This window comes from Sesamum indicum, linkage group LG9 (genome assembly GCF_026168435.1).
Source record: "Sesamum indicum cultivar Baizhima isolate 11 linkage group LG9, ASM2616843v1, whole genome shotgun sequence".
NCBI classification, from domain to species: domain Eukaryota; kingdom Viridiplantae; phylum Streptophyta; class Magnoliopsida; order Lamiales; family Pedaliaceae; genus Sesamum; species Sesamum indicum.
In genome coordinates, this window is record NC_142665.1 from 24,804,355 (window position 1) to 24,827,682 (window position 23,328).

Below are 23,328 nucleotides of genomic sequence, written 5' to 3' on the forward strand. Positions count from 1 at the left end.
ATGTTATGAGCAATGAACTGGGCCACAAAGTTCACTTAATAGTCTCTTACACGAAATATACTTGTACAAAGACCCAATATCCCCTGTACCTAAATAGAACAGTCCAATGTGTAACTGTCACAGGACACCATTACATTTCGGCCTTATGTTCAAACGTACTTCAACGATTGAATGTTGACAAATACTTATTAGTTGTATTTACTTTCATATTTGCCTTTTAAAATCAAAACCAATGAACACGGTGCAAATTCATTTCCTCAAAAACCAACATTCAACTACAACATTAATACTGCATTTGGATTGGTAAATTCAAAATTAGGAATTTCTGAATCCCGAATGATAATTTCTTTAAATAAATATTAAAAATTATTTCTCATACCTTAGTACTGAATTTGAATTACATTCTGTGAAATATTCATAAATTTCAAATTTATTTAAGAATAATTGTAGTGCTCCTTTATGATGTTTGGTATAATCACACTTAAAATTTTCGTTGTTTGAAAAATTACATCTAGCATTCCTAATGTTTATTCTGCTTAACAAATAAATCCTTGATTATTCAAAATTCTCCCCCCCCCCCCATAGACTTATTACAAATTAAATATATTTTTATTTTTATCAAATTATTTTTATATAATCTTCATACGTTAATACATATATAGAGATATATCATTATCTTTACAGGATAGTTTGGTAGTTGTTAAGCACGAAACACGGGTAATAAAAGTGTAAACCTAACCATGGTTTGCAGTGTCGGGCCCAATTTCGGCATTATTTCAAGAATTCACTGTGAAGTATTATCGTAATGTTGATTCTATCATAGATCCACTTTTGATTTTATGGGCCTAATTAGGTTGAAATCGTAGGAAAATAAAAGGAGGCGAATGAAGATTAACGTGCATTAGATGACAAATATTACTTCACATCACAAAGATAACAGCCGTTAGGTATGGCGAGCTTAATCAAACAAGTTATTAGTGTCTGCCGTCAAATCGGTAGGGATGAGAGATAATGACAAATAATCCCACCAAAGGACATGCAATGTCTATTCCTTCCGAAATTTAATTATTTGAAACTAATCACACTAATAAAACAATTTTTAACAAGACATATCTATGCTATTAAGAATCATCATTTAAATTAACTACAATATTATCATTACTAAAATTTTATAATCTTTTATCATAATTTTATTTTTAAAATAAGATTTTGTATTGTACAAACATTTAAAATATTTTATAAGACGCATGAATTTATAAAAAATATTTTAAATAAATTTAATGAAATATCTTGAAACAAGAATATCAACTAAAAAGGTTGAATTTACAATCTTACATGTAGGAGAGAATTTTAAGCTTGACATGCTAGAATAATAATAATTATTATGTCTTAAAATAAAATAGTGAGACTTTTGGTTGGAAGGAAGAAGACAAATTTTTAAATGGAAAACAAAAGTTAAAAGTTTTAATTGAATATTAAATGGCAGGCCATGGTAGCAAGTTATGGGTTTAGATGTGGTGTGGATTGGTAATCCGGTTCTGTAATGGTGGGTCCTGCACGTCTCTTTGTAACTAGTATTTTCATTATTACTTGGTGTTAGTCCCATACCGTGTTTCTAACAAGTTATAGATTGGAATAAAGTGCTGATCATAATTTCTCTTTTTTCTTTTTCATCCATATAACGTGCTTTGTCTTGCTTGTCAAGATTTTCCTTCTTCTTTGAAATTCTTAAAATTACTTATTCTTTTAGGTATTAACTTACACTCTATCTATTCAAATACACTCTAATTTACTAAAATTTTATCAAAGTGGAATCAAGATAATATATAATTTAAAATTCGAATATAATCCGTACTGTTTTTTTCCTTAATATTACTCCCGTATTTGATCCAGATGATTAAATTGCCCTTCAGGAAGCATTGAAACGAACTTATAATGTAGGGATCCATATTTTTTTATGTTTTATATTAGGACTGGATCGAATCTGATTATGATTACATCATTTTATGTCAGAACCATCTAATGCATTACAATCTACGATCTATAACTGCTCACGTCATTTTTATGTGACCAGTCCCAATAAACCTAACCTATAACGAAAGTGTTTGCAAATGTCAAAAACAAGCACTTATCATCTTATTGTCAAGAAAATAGTACTTTTTATTTTATAATTTTTGTTTCTAAATTATTTAAATTAAATTGATATAAACCAAAAGTTATAAGCGACACTTTACCCATTTCTTCAACTTATTGATAAAATTGCATATATTAAACTATATTACCTAACACTCAAACTTAAAAAAAAGAAAAAATAATTTTAACTTTTATATTTAAAAAATCCTCTAAAAACATATTGCAAACAGCAGATAAATACATCAAACACACAATTGTAAAATATTATGGTATTCACATGTCTAATGTACTACCTTGTATGGTGGATCAATGTTTATGGAGCAGTAGACAGAAGATTTGAGAAGGGAGCAATTAAGATTAGAGATGAGTGGAACTTAGGAAATTCTGCTCCCAACTCAAAAACATTTATGGTATATATATATACAGCCCATGCTCATTGCTCCCACACAGATTAATCTCCTTTACTATGTTTTATTTGAAGTAATCAACAATAACTCTCTTATTTTCTCTGGGTTTGTAGCATTAACTATTGGTAGTGTGCATTATCTGAGACACACAACTACCCCCCCCTGAGAGGCAGAAACAGACGTGATTTCACAGAAAAACAATTATTGCTGCGGAGGAGGGAGCGTTGGGGGTCATTCACAAAATTGACAGTGATCCACACCTGGTCAAAAAAGCTAGTTTCCAAGTACACAAACCAACCTTAGCCATCATGCAATATTACCTACACCTTTTATAAAAATCTATTTCATTCTACTACATACCATATATACTAACTAGTACTAATACTTGCGCCACTAACTCTGCCATTCATCTCATTTTTATTACAATATTATTATTTTTTATTTCACAACCTTAATTTTACGTAAGATTTAACTTATTCGCTGTTATTAAATATCTAGTTTTATTCTTTTATGTGGGCAGATATTCTACGTTAATAGCTGATGAAGAGTTTGAGAAATAAAACATTACTTAACAATTAAGTCCAATTTTCAAACTCATACGGACTGTCGTGAAGTCAAGTTGACCAGTCTTGGGTTGGAGTTGACATGATTGATTTGATGAGCAGATTAAAAAACCTGTACTCTACTGTACTGTGCTCCAATATTTGCAAAAACGTATGTTGTGATCAATAATTAGCGCTTACGCGAGTTTCAATAGCGCGTTCCTTTAAGGATTACTGGAGGCATACAGTAGTCACACATATTTCCAAGAGTAAAACCTGAGCAGCAGCTCCATGATTGGCCTGGGTCGATGATCTCATCAAATCTCCTCTAATGTCCTAACGGCTACTTTTTCATCACTTTCGTACCACTCCTATGCACCCGATGATGCCTCTCGTTAGTTTAATTAATGTGCTGAAATTAAAATTTTATTTTACACCAAAATACCAAACCCAATATCTGATAGGAAATTTTTTCAAAATTTATATATTCAATTTTGCAATTAGATTAATTGAATCGACTCAAATATAAAGTTAATTTATATATAAAATCGAATTTATAATGTTTGGAAAAATGATAGCACATCATTACCATTTTTACATGTTTCTTTTCTCTATTCTTAAAGATTTCGACCATGTTTTAATTATTTATCAAGTCTAATTAATAATTTCGATTTGGTATTTGTTATTGCAATTTGACATACCAAATTTCCCTTAAATGGATTAGATTAAAAAAAAAAACCCCCACTATCCTACTGATTATAAAAATTGTAAACTTATTAATTAATCAGGTTTTATAACTTAATATCGTGTGGCTATGTATATGAAGAATATATACATAATACCATATAGTTGTACGTATATTTTCAGTATTTCTATATAAAAAATAAATAAATAATTGGAGCAGGGTAGTAGCAGAGATGTGAATGGGTGGTCTCAGCGGTTTTCCACCTTTAGTTGCAGAATAAAATAAAGGTTATGAATTATTAGTCTTTAGTAGTACTGTTGATATATTCTAATTCCATTCGCAAAGACCTATATGTATGTATATATGTATATATATACCTACCTACCTATTTCTTAATACTCATCCCCTCCTACTTCTATATGTGTAATTACTTTATTCTAAAGTTAAAAAAATAATTGTGGGAAAAGGCATATCTTATCCAGGCTAATGAATTTGTTATAATACGAGATTAATGATGGGACGTGGCAGTGAATGAGGAGGTGGTTGAGAATAATAGAAATATACGTGTTGGGGCATCAGGGTTATTTTAGAACACGTGGCTCTGTATCCTTTTTATAAGACTTAAACGCAGTTATTTAACTTAATTGAGATAAACAGGTAGGGTTTGCATGCACTACACTCCAAAACATCATACCATTTTTTATTAATGTATTCGCAACCAAATATATTATTTTATTTGGACAAAACGCTCAACGTCTCAAAATTCCATGGAATCCGACAAAAGTGCTTTTAGATTTAGGGATGTAGCTGATGGTCCTCATGAATAATCTTCGAATATGACATATTTGCCCCTATTCATTCTTCCCCTTTCCGTTTTTTTTTTTTTTAATTTTCAAAAACTATTATTATAGATAAGTATATACCATATTAATAAAAAAATAATTAATATCCCTCATTTTTTCTTTTGAATTTAGATTGTTACTTTTTTCCGTATATAAATTAGTTAATTGTGATATTAAAATGTTAAACATATGGAATTTTACAGTTACATAAATTAATTTAAATTGAGGGTAATAGGGAGAAAAAATGGAATTGAAATGAATGAAAAATACTGGAAAGGAGGTAAGAAATGAAAAATGTAGTGAAGTTGGGGGGCGAAATGGGAAATGATGCATGGAGAAAGATGAAAAGTAGGACGCAGGAAAATGGGAAATGAGAATAGTAAAGAAAAGTAAGGTAGAGTGTTAAAGTCGGTGAGTGAGTGTGAGTGTGAGTGTGAGGGGCCTTTGACAAATTAAGGTGGGGTTCAGTAAATGCTGCAGACCTGACCTGCACACCACAACTTCAACCTCCCCTTATTTATATGTTTTTCTTTACCTCAATCTCCCTACAAACAATTCTCACGCCATCTTTCTACTATTTTTTTTTTTTAAATATACAACAATCAATTAATGTTAATTAAAATAAATTAATTATAATTATATTTATTGGATATTAATGATTACAATAATCATATTTTTAATTAATAATATCACATAAAATAAAATTTAATCAGCACCTACTATTACAATATAAACAATGCACACACTATTTAGTATAAACAATGTTTCACGCATAAGATGTATTTGGAATCCATAACCTCAACTTGACCAACTGAGTTAGGCCTCATTGGACACATCACCTTCTACTTAACTCCCTCTTTCGGTGGCAATCGTGTATAATTCAATTGACGAAATTAAAATATTATAATTTTAGGGTTATGAATTCAAACTTAATAAGTAGGTGTTATTATATTTTAATAATAATTATTAATTAGATATAATCCCCCTTTATTTACTGCCAAAATGTTCCGTACGATTAGTGGTTAAAAATCCATAATTTCCCATTTAAATGTAATGAATTCCAATTTAATTTAGTTGTCAAAAATGAGTTCCACTGTCATGTATTTTGGTGTATATCTATTTAAATAGTAATTATTGATGTATTATAATAATTATTATTTAATTATATATATTTAATAGTGATGATTTTACGTATATTAATTATAATTGATTAAAAAAAATTATGATATAATTTTTTGATGGAGGTTAATTCATATAAAATTTTTATTTATTCAAGGAATTTTAAAGAAAAGTAAAACCGGTTTTTGTAGGGTGGGTACGTTCATAAGTCCCCATTGATGAAATACCGGTCTGTATGTATGTGTTTATGCAGGATCATCTAATTAATTTTGTCTGTTTGTGATTTATAGCATACATACCGGTGAGTTGAGGTTGATGGTAATAATACATATATGCCCCCTGGGGCCTCCCAATTTTTAACTTCAATTCAAAAATAAAAAACAAAAATATCTGTGTTTTCTTTTTCTTTTTCTGTATATATATATATTTAAAAGAAGAACGATGAATTATTATTAATTAAAATCAATTGATTTTAATCATTCATGTTGAATATCAATAATTAACAAAAATAATACAATAATTATACCTCAATCAATAATTAGAAAAAGAGTTCAAATCTATAATTTAAAAGGTAACGAGGCATCAATCTCAAAAGGAAAGGGATAGAATTTGAAATGGGATTTCAACAATTCATTGAAATTCCACTTTTTGAAATAGAAAATGATCTCAAACCACTTTTTTAGATTCAATTCTCATCCGGGGCCAAAAAAAAAAAGGAAATATACATATATTTCTTAATAATAGAATAGAATAAAGAAATAGGAAGAAGATGATTGAAAGTCAAATTAGGTGTGAAAATGTTGGAAAAGACAATTAGGGTGAGGTCAGATATAATATATAGGTATGTACGTATATTTGGAGTATGGTAGAAGGAGTAATGAAATGAGATTAAAAATAAAGTCAAATGGAAGGATGAAAAGGTAAGTGGTGAAAGAGGGAAAAGAAAAACAGCAGTATTTATGATTTCACATGACACAGCAGCAGCAGTAGCTGTGATGGATTGGCATTGGCGTTGGCGGGGTCACCCTCCACATTACACTCGACTTAACCACAGATTACAACTCAGGTTAAAAAAATTTTAAATATAAAGAAAAAAGAGAGAGAAATGGGTTAACAAGGACAACCACAGAAGCAAGATTTTTATTATCTACAGTCTCATCATCATCATCATCAATTCATCATCATCATCATCATCATCATCCTTCTCCCCCTCTTCTCTTCTCTTCTCTTGTTCCTAATTCTCTCTTCATTCTTCTCTCACATGGCTGATTATTGTTCTTTCTTTTCCCTTCAAACCCTAAATACTCCTAATTTGGTCTTCTACTGTTGATACCAAACTAAACTCTTCTGGGTTTCAAAACCTTAGATGTTGTTTCAGTTTCCATGGAGTTGGGCAATTCTACCGTCAAAACCCCTGAAGCTGACACTGAAACTCCTACCCGGATCCAGCCCGCCAAACCCTCCCCTTTCACCAACGGTGTCTTGAAGCGTCACGCTCCCCTCCACCTCCACCATCCCGTCGTCGTCACCTACAAAGAATGCTTGAAAAACCACGCCGCCGCCCTCGGCGGCCACGCCCTCGACGGTTGTGGGGAATTCATGCCCTCGCCTGCCTCTAATCCCGCCGAGCCCACCTCCCTCAAATGCGCTGCCTGCGGATGCCACCGCAACTTCCACCGCCGTGAGCCCGAGGAGCCTCCCCAGCTCCCGCCGCCTAACGCCGCTCCGGCTCTAGAGTACCAGCCCCACCACCGCCACCACCCTCCCCCACCTCCTCCGCGGGGCAACAGCGGCAGTAGTCCCAATAATTCGCCGTCGCCTCCTCCGATCTCTTCCTCGTACTACCCCTCGGCGCCGCACATGTTGCTGGCCCTCAGCCACGGTTTGTCCGGCCCACCTCCCGATAACAACACTCCAATTCCCACCACCATTAACGCTGCTTCCGCAACTCTTTTAAACTCCGGCAGCCGGAAGCGCTTCCGCACCAAGTTCACCCAGGATCAGAAGGAAAAAATGCATGAATTTGCTGAAAAGGTGGGGTGGAAAATGCAGAAGAGAGACGAAGATGTGATAAGTGAATTCTGCAGGGAAATCGGCGTGGACAAAGGGGTGTTCAAAGTCTGGATGCATAACAACAAGAACACTTTTGCTAAAAAGGATCAACCAGCTCCCCACTTATCTAACAACAGTACTACAATTGCTATCTCCACTCCGCCGGCAGCCACCACTAACGGTAATGGCATAAATTACAGTGCTATGAGCTCCGCCGCGGCAGCCTACCAGCACCAGCGCGAGGGAAATAGTGAAATCAAACTCCAGAATATTCATGGGCAAGAAATGAACGAAAATCAACTCCATGATAGTAGTAGTGGTCATCATGTTCTTGGTGCTAATGGCGGCTCTTCTTCTTCTTCTTGATCATCTTTTGATGGGGTTGAGGATGGATTAAAATTGAGTATTTAGATAGCGAGAAAAATGGATGAAAGGCACGGGAAGGAGGAGCAAAAGCTGCAATAGTTAGTTTCTTAATTTTGCCTATTTAGATTTTCCCTTTTTCTTAATCTTGTTTTAATTAGTTATTAATATGATGATGATCGATGACTTAGCCATGATCAAGCTTTCCGAGGATGGATGGATGGAAATGGAGGAATTAAGGATTGGACTGGAAATTCTATTTGTTTAATTTTCACTTATCTAATCATATCAATGTCTGCAGTTTTGTTGACCACCATGATTAATCATAATTAATTCTGATGATGATTTTATATTATTAGGGTTTCTTCCTCCCTTATCAAATCCTCTTCTTCAAGATTTCAGGTAGGAAGATTTAATGTTTAATCCGAGTGTTGTGTAAGAAACATATGGGGTGGTTTGTCTGAGAAGAAGCAGCAAAAAGTTGTGGTGTTACATAAAATTGGGGCGGTTACATGTATTATTTTATTGCATCTTCTGTAGATACTCTCTCGTCTTTCTTTATACATCTGATCCGATCTGATCTGATGAGCAGAGAAGACGTACGTACTACTTGAGATCTTTATATTTCAGAATATAAAAAAAGTATGACTTGGTGTTTGATTAATTAATGACCGACTATATATAATCTGTACTTTAGGTGTCCTGATTTCTACTTTTATTCTTGCATCTTTTACTTAATCGAGTACGCATCCATCTCCATTATGGGACTTGTGTATGATTATTGCTAATTTCCACTATTACACATGTTTTTAATTAATGCGACTAGTTTTAACTTAGTAAAACTAATAAGATGATTAACATAGATTGTGCATGTTGTAATTAAATAACCTATGTATTGCTATTAGGAGGTGGTCAGAAATGATTGATTGCCAAGTTTGCTAATCTAACCTACCCAAGCTACATATCTTATATCTGAAAAATTCCTATAAATATTACTTTGCTTTTAAGGTAATTAAGTACACACACACATATATATATATATATATATGTATATAATTATTTGGAATGGGAAGGTGAGGAGAGAGCATGGTGGTCTTATTGCGTCTTGTTTGTTTTAGTAATTGGGCATGAAGTGAGTGATGAGTAGTGTTGTTTTGTTGGAGGGGCGCAGTCCATATTGTGGTATCCATCATCACATCACAAATTCTTCACATTCATTCAACAACCCAACCTTGCAATGGGGCACCACTCCTCTCATTTGATTAGACTTAAATTAATAATTATATGCATATTATAATTGATTTAGTTGGAATAAATTTAATTTCAACATAATTTTCCACGGTTTTCATTAATTGGGAGGGTGGGTAATGGGTGTACACTTACATACGTAGCTGCCCTGATTTTAATTATTTCTCATATATAAAATTAATTTTGAGAATATTGGCAGCCTTAACACACACATCATTAGTGCAATTTCTTTGATTGTTGAGAGATGTGGCATAAAATCAAATGGAATCAGTTAAAATTGGACTAGTCACATAATTAGGTCAAATACGCGTAGAAAACTGGTATAATTGTTGACCCAGTCATTTAATTGATTTCTGCACAAATACCATTCCTATTTAATAACACATTTTTGAAGGAAAGAAAAAAAAAAAAATCCCAAAAATGAAACAGGACCACCTCATCCTTAGGAGCATAAAGGCTACTGCACTTTTTTATTTTCTCTGCAATTTTCCTTTTTCTGAAAGTGGTCCCTTATTATCAACAGTAATAATTTTAGCGACTTCGTAATGTATTTCAGAAGCGTGTTTACATCTCTCACCTACCTCACTGTCACACTTTCCCTGTAATTCTTTTTTTCTTTCAATTAAATAAATGTTTAATTAGAGCTGAAAAAAATAGGGTTAATTTTGGAGAGAATCTGGTAATTATTTGAATCACTTTCGGAATGGCATAGAAGTGGAATTAGGGTAGGGATGGAGAATCGGGCATGATGCTGACTTCTCCTAATAAATTAAACTCCATTCTATAGTTGAATTTTTTCAAAATTAATTTATTAAAGGTCAGACTCAGACCTAAATCTCTGTCTCCCTACCATTTTTATAATTATTATTCAATATTGCAAAATAGTATTTTAATTGAATTTATGATATAGAACTATAGTTGATTTAAGATAAATTCCGCTGGAAGGGGTGAGATGAGTGTCGTTTTCATTAATTATATATATATATGTGTGTGTGTAAAATAATGATAGTTTTTGTGCAAAACGGTGGCGTTTGTTTGTTTATTTATTTATTAGTTATATATTTGGAGGACTTGTTAAAGTAATGACCGTCCGTTCAAAATTCAACTGGATGGGCTCGACTATGACTTGTCAGCTTAAGGGATTTTCGGTGGGCGTTTGTCTGTTACCCTTTTTATTATTATTTTTGAATTAAAAGCGTGGCCAACACTAAAATACGAAAAAACGCCTTTTTGCATCTTGCACTTCTTGAGGGTCTGACGACTTTGTGCTTCAGTTGGGTGTGGAAGGGATCAAGTTTGGGTCCTCCACGTACCTGGACTGTTGTTCTCGCCAACAAGCTTGTTTGATTATTGCAAACTGGAAATTTATCTCATCTCACACTTAAATTAATTAGAAAAATTAAAGACTATTTGAGAAGAAAATTAGTGATTTAGTATTTCGTATTAAAAGATGATGTCAACAACTATAGGTCGTTGATTCGAGATACATCATATGGCCGAAAACATTAAATGATGTCATCGGCTGCAATTCGGGTTGGATTGAGCCCATCAAGCCTTACCATAAAGAGAGAGACTATTGGAGTGTAAGGTCAATTCCATATTTTTTTTAAACGATAATTTTATCGTTCAATATAAAAGTGATGGATTCCACGTCATTATTGTATTACAAGAAACTGAAAATAACAATAAAAATTGATAAGAAAAAGTATTTACGATTTTTATATTGTGAACCCGAATCTATGAAATATATCACGAGTTAAATTCGTGTGTGTGTTTTGGCCTCCTAATTTAGCAAAAGTCTTAAATAAACTAATAAAAAGTTAGAACAACAATGACATATGCAGTGAGACTTAGTGTTCGGAATATATAGGGGCTATTGATGAAATGAAACGTTTATGAATTATGATCCATGGAAATTGGGATTGCAAGTAGTGAAAACTTCTGGAATTAGGTTTTGAAAATTAGGGACCAATTGTCTCTATGTCTAACCAAAACGGGAACGAAAATGGCGTATGGCTCCTTACCCAACTTTTGTTTTGTGATATCTGTATATATAACCTTTTAACAAAGGGACCTCTGGTCCAAAATCTGTTTGTATGGGTGCTATCGTAATTATAAGCTGGTCTGTCCCATTTCTCTCTCTGTTTCGATAGGACACTTAAAAATAAAGGTAGAGCCGCCAGAGCTGGAGTAGCTCAGTTGGTTAGAGCGTGTGGCTGTTAACCACAAGGTCGAAGGTTCAAGCCCTTCCTCTAGCGTTCAAATTATTTTTCAATTATTTGCTATTTTCCCCCCCCCTCGGTTAACAACGCCTAGATAAATATGGCTGGCTGCTTGCAGAAAGAGTAATCTTTTCCACTTTCATTCATCTTCCATGCTCATAACTGAAAATCCAAATGAGATGGAAGTTTTTGCAGTATTGGTTCCTCGTTAATTTCGAAATTCCCACAACATGGGTAGAGAACTGTGTTAATTGATGATGTTCTCATGCCATGTCGGCATCTTCAAACTGTCTTGTAAACATTAATAGAACACGTACAACCCTCAACTAAGACCCTTCCACGTGATCAATCTTGAATTGGTTCTCTTTGTTTGTCCTAATACCTTCCAATTTATTACAATTATTGAAACCATGTGCTCTATATTTTTTCATGTGCTCTCAAATTACTACAATAATAATAATATAATGGCGTTTGAAATTTGGGATTGATTCGGATTTTCTATTATTGATCATCAATAAAGGGACAATGATGGGTTGAAATTAGGAAAAGCTCTTTGGAATTTGAGGTTTAGGAAAAGACGTTTCGTGGAAAAACAATTAACCTCAAACCTTAATCAAAGCTGTCCTTATAAACTAGTGCTGATATATTCTTAGTACATATATATATATATATATATGATCAACCAATTTTCCTGATAGTATGCAATTTATTACATCTTGCAAACACAAAAAATGATTCGGTACGTTCAAACGAGACAAAAAAATTTAACGATAATCTACTAAGAAGTAGACAAACACCCATTATCCGCGGGACTCGTACTCGCACCGTTTTCGATTGTGAGGCCTTAATTATATGGAATTTTTACTATTAAAGTAAATGGTGGAGAATAAGAAACTGGGCATATTCATGTAAAATGAATAGTACTGTTGCAGCAGTAGCAGTAAAATAGTAGAACAAGGGTGTGGGGTAGTAGAACGGTGACCACAGTACTAGAAAACACAAGGATTGGAAATTTGTGATATGGTTCTATCTACTGAGTTAAATGTGTGTCAGCCTCTCATTCTCCACACATGGTTTCTGCAACCCTATTAATTATGATTCCAACCTCACCTCTTCTATATATATATATATATAAATCTCACTTAATTTTTCTTTCTGTGAAAATAAAAATTTACCACGGACAAAAAAACGAAAGAGAAGCTACGTACAACATTGACAAGACTACCCAATACATATTTGACCACACCAAAACTTTCACAAATGTTGTGGCTGTGGGGTGGGTTAAATCATGTTTCTCCTGCAGACAGACTCTATATACGCATGCATTTATGTGCCTCAGCGGTTTTTGTTTTAATTGATTTTTCAATTTCTGCTGGAATTAATTATACTCGTAAAGTATAATTTATTATATTGATCTCATGGTACGTACATTCACTTTATAGTTTGAAATTTTGTCTTTATCTCGTGTTTATTACATGAGAAGTTTAAGGTAAGATCCCAATTTTTGTTCCGTATAAGGATGACCTTAATTTATGGAAACTACTTACTTAAGTTAGAACTTCCTGTTCCAAATAAAGCAATGGAAATTGCTTCAAATTCTTTTATCATTGGACTGGGGTGGGGTTTGCAGTCCTAGTTTGACATTGGCACAAACTGGGTTCAGACTCCATATTGTAATCAGACGGAATCCTAATGAATAGTAATGTAAAAGCTATATGTTGAATTGGGTCACATGAAGTTCATAGCCTAGACAATAAGATTGTGACGGCCCAAGCACACACATTTATGCTAGGACATCCGAGTCAATCTGTCTACTTATGAAAGAAAACTCATGTGAGAGCCCATGGGCTATAAATTGTCTGGAGAGACCCAAAGGCTTACTTGTCCTGCACTTGTACTAATTATAATCTATACAACGTTACTTTCCCTGTAAAACTTGCATGCCCACCCTTTATTGTTTGAACACCAAATGTTTTAAAAATTAAGGTCAATTTGGGCACCTCTGTTTTACCAATCAATTGTGTCGGTCAAAGCTCTAGTTATAGGGTATGTGTGATTATTAACATTGATATGAATTTGACAAGCAGGTAGAAACTAGATGTACTTATTGCCTTCTCAAAAGTAGTCATCACAGTTTTAAAAAAGTGACTACCTAAAAACTAATGAATGCCTACCAATACTGTATTCGTGATCTTCACATTTCGATTAACCCATGATTTTTGTCAGAACTATGAAAAAACACATCTGAAGATGAAGATGAGCTGCAGGTTTGCTGAAAATTTATATAATTATGGATAGAATTTGCGTGTGTACATGACAGCTTATTATGATGAAGATCATGACATTATTATTATATATATGATCCGAAAATAATGTGGTTGGAAGGAATGCAGTCTTTGAAACTCCAAAACGATGAAATGGTGAGGTTATAGAATTGACATGTACCCGAATAAAATTAACATATACCTAAAGGTTTGCTCAATACCTAACCGGCCGATGGAGAGCACTTTGTTGTTATCCATTCCATGAAGGGGGTTATGCACATGAGAGTAAATGGAGCATATATGGTTTTGGAGGAGCACAATTCTTAGTGCTCTTCCCTTCCTTTTACCTCATTGCCACAAATATAGACGCTTTCTCATCTTAATCATATATATGTGTTCCCTGCACGTACCAATTCTACGCCCCCCCCCCCCCCACCCCCATCATCCACAATTCCATTACTAACTTAATTCACTAATAATAAGATCATGTCTTGTGCTAATAATTCTAAGTGCCTCAAGAAATGAGAATGATGTGAAAGGTTCAGAAGGACACAAACTTACATGGAGGAATTCATGTGGAGGCAAAGATTATTATCAATCAAATTCAAGACTTAATTTTCAAGTTTCGCAATTAAGTATGATTGGTTATTTGCTGGTTGATCACATTTCTGCGGGATTATATGATGAGCTAGTACCGTGATTAGAGGCAAAATTTCACACGGTGATCATAATGCATAAAAACATAGAACCAACATGATCAATATCATTAATTCCAGCTGCAAAACTACATCCACATTGTCATCGGAATTAGAAACATATGCCAAACGTAATTCGTAGATACTTATTCTGTCTTTGAACAATTCACAGTGCGACGGTCAAAGAATTCCTTCTTGAACAAGAGATTATCAATAAAGATGTGTCCTTCCCCCTTAATTTCCTTGTACGACTGTTTTTTGTTGTTTTGAATTGGTTAGGTCGCTGCTGTAATGATCATACATGTCCGGATTCGCATGCAATATCAAGTAAAGGAAATTCCACAAGAGCTGCATCTAAGAAATTCTGTTTAAGTATTGATAGAAATTGTAATACACAGGAAAGAACAATGATCACTTGATTACAAAAACATCTTTCTCAAATTCCAAAAAAGGGAAAACAATATAAAAGCAAGAAAGAAAGAAGAACAAGAAACAAATTAGCTAGAGCTGCAGTGTGTGTGTCTAATTCTCTCCATGCATATACATAAAAATATTTCGAGAGAGAGAGCTAGAGAGAACAAACACACCGCACATTAATTAATAAACTCTCCAAACATATAATTACCAAAGCATTTACAGCTCTTCAATCAAAGCATATATATATATATATATATAAACTTGTACGACGTCCGATCTCATTTCATGTAAATTAGAAACAAAACCATTAATTGAGAAGACCTGATTTTCCCATCACAATATTCCCTTCACCAAACTTGCACACACAACACACACTCAACACTCGCAACCACACGTGCCCCTCCAACATAATATACTTACACTCTTATGTAGTAGGGGAGGAGCCGTCGCAGACCACCTCCGCCTCCTCCTCCCTGCGGTGGAAGTTCCGGTGGCAACCACAGGCGGCGCAGGTGAGGGCCCCGTTGCTCCCCTCCTCCCCACAAGGCATGAATTCCCTGCACCCGTCTACGGCGTATCCTCCCACATTGGCCGCGTGATTCTTTTGGCACTCCCCATACCTCACTCTTCTTACAGCAAATGAAGAATTGGCAAAGTTGCTAGAAAACTGATCGTCTCTCTTCAGAACCACTTGGCGTTTCTTCATCTCTTCTTCTTATGTGAAGTACTGTTGGAGTTTAAAAGATTAATTAACTAGATGTTATCGAAATAATTAAGATTATAAAAAAACGCTGCGCAAGTGGAAGAGAAAGAAGCTAAGGTTATTTTTTGGTGCAGGGCCAAACCCTAACCCTAGGGCTCTAATTTATACACCCAGAAATTTCAACTACTATTTCAATAGTAAATTTAGTTTAAAATTATAAACTTCTAGAAACTTCCAGAGGTAAATTTTTATTTTTCACTGTATTCACTATTCCGGATCATTATTATTATTAATATTGAGGGAGGAGTAAATAAATGAAAATTTTGACCAGAATCAAACTTTACCTTGGAATATAAATAATTAGTTTTTAGACGTATATATCTATCAATTTTGAATGCAAATACATTGATTTTTGTTTTATTTTATTTAATTTCTAAAGAAAAGTCATTAATGTTTTGAGAGTGGTAGTTAATTAGTGGGAAACAGTTTAAAAGTATTATGAAGGTAAAATGTTATGGAATGGTGGTTGTGAATTGATGGCGCAACTGATTAATTAATTAGCTTACATTACAATGGGAAAGTGTTTATTAGCATATATAGCAATGTGCAACGCCAAAACCCTCTCCACCTTTTTTAATTATTGCTTGATTAGGCCCATAACTTGTTTTGATTAATGGGAAGTGAGGAGCTAATAAACCTAATCTGCTCTGGTCCCATCATCCCATCCCATGCATGCTAAACACTAATTAAAGGTAAAGCGCAAAGACTTGGTTGAGAAGGAATGTACGTGGATTAATTCATTTCTTAACTAAACCTCTGTGCCCACACCTCCCCTCACCAAACTACTTCTACAAAACTCATCTCCTCCTTTCCAAACATCACTTCCATTATCATAATAATGTCCACTCACCACTCACCATTCACCATCTATTTCAAATATTTATATATCACTAAATTATAATGGATTTTTTTATATATAATAATTTTTATTATTTTGAAAAATTACGAATACTTTTTGAAATTAATCACTATCTAACAATTATCTCTTTTGTGATGACCGACAACCCATTATAAGAGTTTATTTACTAAACAATAATTAATTAAAGCAGAGTATTTATATTTTTTTAAATAATAAATTTTTATTTATAATTATGAAAAATCACACACACACATATATATATATATATATATTAATATTACAGAGCTTGAAATTTTAAATTGTATATCTACTTGGTAGCTAGACTATAGAGTGGCGCCTCCACTGTACGTACTGCTTTTATAATTTTATCATATATATATATATATATATATATATAATTATTCATGCAATACTTAATTATATGTGTGGATCGCCTATTTAATTTTTGTTTGTTTCTTTATTGTTGTGATTCAGTGATGTGGTTTACACGTACGGTTCAACCAGATTCATTCAATTATAAAGATCACTAAATTGAAACGATTTTTTGAATTTTCTCTCTTTTTTGAGGTAGCAGATACATTCTCTCATTGAATATTAGTTTAGTTATATTCTATCACAATCACACATATGCCCGATAGGGCTATATATATGTACCTACATATATACCTCGTCTCAGCAGCATCGAGATAGATACCCAAATCTTATTGTATTGTTGTGTACATAATATTCCATCACAACTTTAATTAGCTAGATAAACCGTGCGCGCGTGCATGCTCGGTTATTAAACCACCAAAATCACAAATTTATAATTAATATATATATATCTTGGGCTAGGCATTTGACTTTTATGTTTTTTTGGTAATTAAGCACATTCATTAGCAGAAAATTGATTACTAACAAATTAAAATAGAAATCAGAATTCAAGAATAGTCATGAAGAAATTGAGTCTAGGTAGGTAGTGAACGAGCTTGAAATATGTTATCCCAACTCAAGAAAGGTAGAACGCTATATCTCAATCCAGACATTGAAGATGGGTTCTGAGGATGAAACAATCATGTTAGTCTAGTCGAGTTTATTCTCAATTAAAATCTTTCGACACTCAAGATAGTTATGTTCGAGGACGAAATATGCAATTTGGAGAAATAATCAAGATAGAAAGCGTAAAGATGTCTTGCCTTAAATGCTTCAGTTGTGAGTTATTTATAGTGCTTACTTGTACGGAATTATCTGGGCCACGTGTCATCATCCTGAAGTTTCTTGTTTGCAATCTTGCGGTAGAGACCGACGGGCTCGTTCAGGCCGGGTTGCGGGTCTTTGGGCGAGTAGGGTTTGAGTATCCTACCCCTGTTTACGTCACTCATCCCACCACTAGGAGACTGGGACTCGAGACGTGGTTAAGTATTCCCTTTCGCTGTGGAAGTCAATTTCCTTCCCGGTGAACAATATCTTTATTTTCTTTGATTTTATGTTCGAGGAATAATTACTTTACCTTCCTCTGCTGTGAGCTTCTAGAGAGCGTGAAGTCAGTCTTGTAGATCTAAGGTTTTTCTGACGTAGCCACCTATGCCCTACTCGAAGGGACGGTGGTTCCTTGTCTCTGTTATCCCTATCTCTCACAAGAGCGTCTTAACACAACAATCCATTGAAGCTCGGCGTACGCGATTAGAGTTAACTTAACTACTTTCAAAAAAATGGGATAGACAGGGTTCGAACCTTCCATGAGCCTTGCAAGGGGTCCCTCAGCTTTTTTATTCCCAATTTTAAATGAAGTACTTTTTTGACGTATAGTACCCCCATCAAGTAGCTATGTTGAATACGATCTATACCAAAAGTTGGACATGGATTGATCCTCACTAATATTTTAAATGTTGTAAATTGTATTTTTAAAGCGTAGTCTTAATTTTTATTTTCTTGATAAAATTCAAAATGAATAATATATATATAGTAATATAATAAATTTGAAGGTACAAAGCAAAAATAAATATTGGGATGGATACGTATATAGAGGGCCAAAATATTAGGCCGTTTGTTGGGTAATAGTAGTGGAATAGGGATGGTGGCTTTATCGTGTGTCTTAATCAACTACTCTTGTGTTTTGATACTGGTAATGGCATGTTCTAAGCCCCTGCACCTCTACTCACCCAAACTCAATTAATGCCTTCACCACAACCTAACTCCTTCCTAGTCAACAAAACCTATCCTTATCATCCCCCAACTAATATTCTATTTTAATTACCTTTCAAATTTCACTCTCATATCAATCATTTATTAATACATATATATATATATATAAACCTAGCTACAATATATTTTCTTCATAATTTTATAATTTCTTATATCGCAGTTGCGCCAAATTTGATGACATACTTATCAACTTAGCTTCATTTGACTCGTATTTTATTTGATTAAAAAGTCGTCGTCATGACTACAAAAAAATGATTCAATAAATATAAAAAAAGATTGATATGAATTAATTAATAAATGAATTTTTTGCTAAATTTGTTGCTATTTATCATAATTATTAGCATTATTTCTTATAGTGCGTCTAAGTGTACCTTCATGCGCATGCGATAATATCAAATCCAAATCTAACTTCAAACTCGTAAGAAACTTGAACCAATTTTGGGTACGTATGTTGCTTTCTTTTTCAAATGATTTATTTAGACATCTTTCCCATAATAGGGGTTTTTTCTATTTTACGGGCAGTGTATTCGATGCTAGCTAGTTTGTTATAGTTCAGCTCACTGAAAATTCTTGTCCTGTCTTTTTTTTTTATTTTTTAATTTTTAATAATTATGTTTTTTATTTTATTAATATAGACTGTGGCTCTTATCCTTTTGATGACTCGAGTTCAACTATATATAACACAGAAGCAAAAACTATACAAGCCGAAATGTTGTATATGCACCCGGAAAACTCAACCACATTTCAGAATATTATCTGTTTACATTTATTACAAAATTATAAGTATTAACATTTTTTACAAACTTGAGGATTTTATGTTAGAGATTATAAGTTTTAATATATATAATAGCGATAAAACATACAAGGTTGATTTAAGGAGAGGGTAGATAATTGTGAGTGGATGATTAGATGAGATTAGACAGATGATATATATGCATAGTGGTGGTGGTGCACATGCGCCTGCTATATCTTTTCCCTAAATGGGATTGGATTAAAAATTTAAAAGGAAAGCACATCATACAGTACCATCTTTCATGTCATTTCTGTCTTCTCGTCTTTTAAGTATTTTTGCCTCAAGTAATTACATTTGACTCTTAATTATGTTTTTAGAAGGTAATTAAGACATCTGGTGCGCTGCGGGCCACCCTTCCTCTGTTCACTACACCCCACCCCTAGCTACCTATTTCTCTTCTCCCTCTTCTGATTTTTTTTTTTAATTCTAATTAAAAAATTAGTCAACCAACGTTAATTATGTTCATAGATTATAATTTTATTTTCATAATCCTATGTTCTTCAGATCTCAGCTCACAAATCAGCAATTAACGAAATTACTTTTGTTTTGTTATTACATTATTGATATCAGCAAATACTTTTATATATATATATATAAGAAAATACTAAATGAGTAGATAAATTGAATAATTCATATTTACAGGACTCATACTTACAATTATTCTTTTTTTTTTTTTAATAATGATGCCTCAGTTTTCACTTGATCAGAACTACTAACTATTTAATATCAAAGATTTTAATAAAATAGTCACGAATATTTATAGGTGGAACTCGATCCTAGCTAATTAATGCCTCTTGTAGAGTCATGGCTGTCACTATTACGGGCTCATTTCTTGGTCCGGCCTATTAAATTAGGGGTACTAAACGGTGTTTGTAATAGTTTAAAATAAGGGTATATATTTATTAATTTAATGGAGATAGTAAAAAAATTATTTATATCCACCTTTTGCTTTTAAACTATCTAATTAATTAAGTTGATCAGCTAAAAGCTATGAGAATTCCCTTCTAACTTTTACAATTGTATTAAAATTATAAATATTAAATCATTTGTCCAAATATTTAATCTTTTTTTCCTGCTGACTGACAACTTTCTTCGTAGCTAATTCACACTGCAGCTGAAAACAAAGCTATTGCAAACACCTCTAAATAGGTGATCATTAGGTGAAAGAATGAAAGAATTATACATATATTTTTTTCGTTCTATAACTTAATCCTATTACTTATGAGATTATCAAATATTCTTATATACAGTCCCATAGTTTGCAAATTAAGGTCTCATTTCCAGAGTGAGAAGTTATTTTAAAGTTTGGGAACTATTTTTGAGAATTCTATAAGTAATTAGACTTAAAATATACATGTCCTAAGTAACGGGGCGAAACATATAATTTCTCAGTGATTGATTTGTATAAATAGTTGCCATAAATCGGAAGTAATACAAACTTTTAAAATGGAATTATGATTAGTAAAGTGATTAAGGATAATGGATACGATGAGTGGTAAGCGTTGATTAGGACTGGTAGTGCATGGAGTTGGTGATAAAGAATGGGTTTCCTCATATTTGTGGAGTCAAGAAAATAGGAGGTAAAAGTGAGTGAAACGCATAAATCGAAATAATTGCTTGAGTTTTTATGGGATGATTAAATTGTAATGAATTAGGAGATGGTTTGGAGTAAATGTGGTTGATAGGGACCTAATTAAAGGAAAAATGTGAGTGTGATTTGGAGAAGGAAAGTGAAAGATGAGGAGGCACTTTGCTTCTCACCAACCCAACCCTAATTATCATCAAAATCTATGGGGACCATTAATTTAATTATTTATAGAGCATCTTAGGCTTGTAAGGAAACCCCCTTTTTCCTCTTTGAGTTGGAGTACAGAAATCCCCATCAATTTCCATGTCATTAAGACGTGACCATATGCAATTAATTTTCGTGGTCTTAATTGTTTAGATTAATGAGGAAATGCAGTGTTGATTGATCCCTCTTGACAACTGGGAATCCAGGACGGGTTTTCTGCAAATTTTAGATCAAATTTTCCTTTAAGGAATTCACCACTTAATTCTTTTTCACAAAAGTTGTGAGGGGTACCAATTTAACGTTCGTGCGTGGACCACCAAAACTCAGAAATTCATTTCATTCATTATACCTCAAGATTTTCGTAACCTAAATATTTGAAAATGTTCTTCTTTTGCCCCTCCAATCTTTGTTATTACAGTGGATGTAGATTTTCTTTTATGGTACGTAAGAATGTTATGGGGCTGCATTCATTACTTCTTTCGATATACAAAATTAATTATAGTCTAAAACTCAAAATACCAATTTTAAAGAATATATGTAGCCCTTATCTTGATTTTTTTTTTACAAATACTATTCATAAAAAAACAAAAGATTTTACTGGTAAACATTATTCTACAAACAATCATGAGAAGTATTTCATATATTTATTTTTTAGATTATTTAAATACATAAAAGGAAAAATACAGTAAATTCGGCTGGTAAATATTTGATATTATAATGTGTTAACTGCTTAACTAAAAAGAAATGATGGCAAGACTCCTATGCAATTCCATTTATACCTATTTTGAGAATTGGTCCCGGTAAATTTACATGGGTGATTCGTCTAGTTATAATATAACCAACCTAAGTAGGGAAAAAAATCCGATATTCTTTGAATTTCTTGAATTCTGGAAACAACATTATCGTCGTTTTACAAAACAGAACAACAAAAGAAAAACGATATTATAAAACCCACAAATTCATGTCCAAGTGAAGTGGGCTTCACAATAGAAGTTTTGGGTCTTAAAATCCACAAAGCCCGTACACCTAAATTTAGGTGTAAAATTCTTCAACAAATAGAGCCCTTATTGGATTTGTACCGGAAAACTCCGAAAATGTAGCATGGCCCAACTGGCCGGGCCCATTAAATTATTTAACAGGCCTGCCCAAAATTATTTATTATTTAGGTATTTGGGGGAGATGTAGTTATTCTAAAATCAAAGTAATTAATAAGGGTAGTATAGGCACATGCAGGAGTTGACAGAGAGCATAGAATTGGAAGGTGAAGGATGCACATGCCTCTGTCTGTGTTCATCTTGTCCATGCACCGTCTGCGTCCGCACTGCCATTGGCTCAATACGGGTCCCAAACCATGTGATCACAATTAACCTGCTATTTCTCTCGCTCATCCTTACTTTCTGCTTTGTCATCAAGCTAAGGAAAGCTGGAGCAATATTCCTCAATCATAAATCATACTACCCCCTCTTTTTATCCCTTATTTTTTATTAATGAAAACATCTAGTATGAAATTACAGACACATAAATGTACGTGGAAACAAAGATTAAAACAAATAATAACTTTTAGAAATCAAAATAAATCTCGGTGCTGCTACGTGTACTAAATAGGTAGCCTTCCCGTTTAAATTACCTTATAAATTCATAGGCATCTGTACGTACTGTTGTCTTAGAGAGAGGCATCTCTTTAGCGACAAACTCGTGAGGTCTATATATGAGTCGAATGCCATATATGATTTTGCACCGTTTATAAGAACGAGGCCACGTGTCTCCATCCAGAACCCCTCATCTAGCTAGAGGGCTAACGATTCAACTGCACATCACATATTGATTACAAACAAACATGCATGTTCTTTTTAAACGACAAACATGTGATGTTCATGAAATCAAAACGGTCAATATTTTATAATACGATAAGTATTGATAGTATTACACATTTAATTAAATTTTAATA

At 33.3% G+C, this 23,328-nt stretch overlaps 2 protein-coding genes and 1 non-coding gene across 4 annotated transcripts; 2 read left to right on the plus strand and 1 right to left on the minus strand.

The window, feature by feature from the left end:
- The first annotated feature begins 6,826 nt into the window (after positions 1–6,826).
- LOC105177249 (zinc-finger homeodomain protein 8) lies at positions 6,827–8,456 on the plus strand. Its single transcript, XM_011100323.3, has one exon. It carries the CDS (start codon positions 7,112–7,114, stop codon positions 8,144–8,146), a length of 1,035 nt encoding a protein of 344 aa, XP_011098625.2. The 5' UTR covers positions 6,827–7,111; the 3' UTR covers positions 8,147–8,456.
- A 3,119-nt stretch (positions 8,457–11,575) lies between these two features.
- On the plus strand, positions 11,576–11,649 carry TRNAN-GUU (transfer RNA asparagine (anticodon GUU)). Its single transcript has one exon. It is a non-coding gene; the product is annotated as a tRNA-Asn (tRNA).
- A 2,991-nt stretch (positions 11,650–14,640) lies between these two features.
- Positions 14,641–15,846, minus strand: LOC105177248 (mini zinc finger protein 2). 2 transcript variants are annotated; one of them, XM_011100322.3, is made up of 2 exons: positions 15,410–15,846; positions 14,641–14,926 (listed from the first exon to the last, which is right to left on the minus strand). In XM_011100322.3, exon 1 carries the CDS (start codon positions 15,693–15,695, stop codon positions 15,414–15,416), a length of 282 nt encoding a protein of 93 aa, XP_011098624.1. In that variant the 5' UTR covers positions 15,696–15,846; the 3' UTR covers positions 14,641–14,926; positions 15,410–15,413. The 2 variants fall into 2 exon arrangements, with proteins under 2 accessions (XP_011098624.1, XP_011098623.1); XM_011100321.3 differs by having other exon boundaries at positions 14,642–14,920.
- Positions 15,847–23,328: the final 7,482 nt, after the last annotated feature.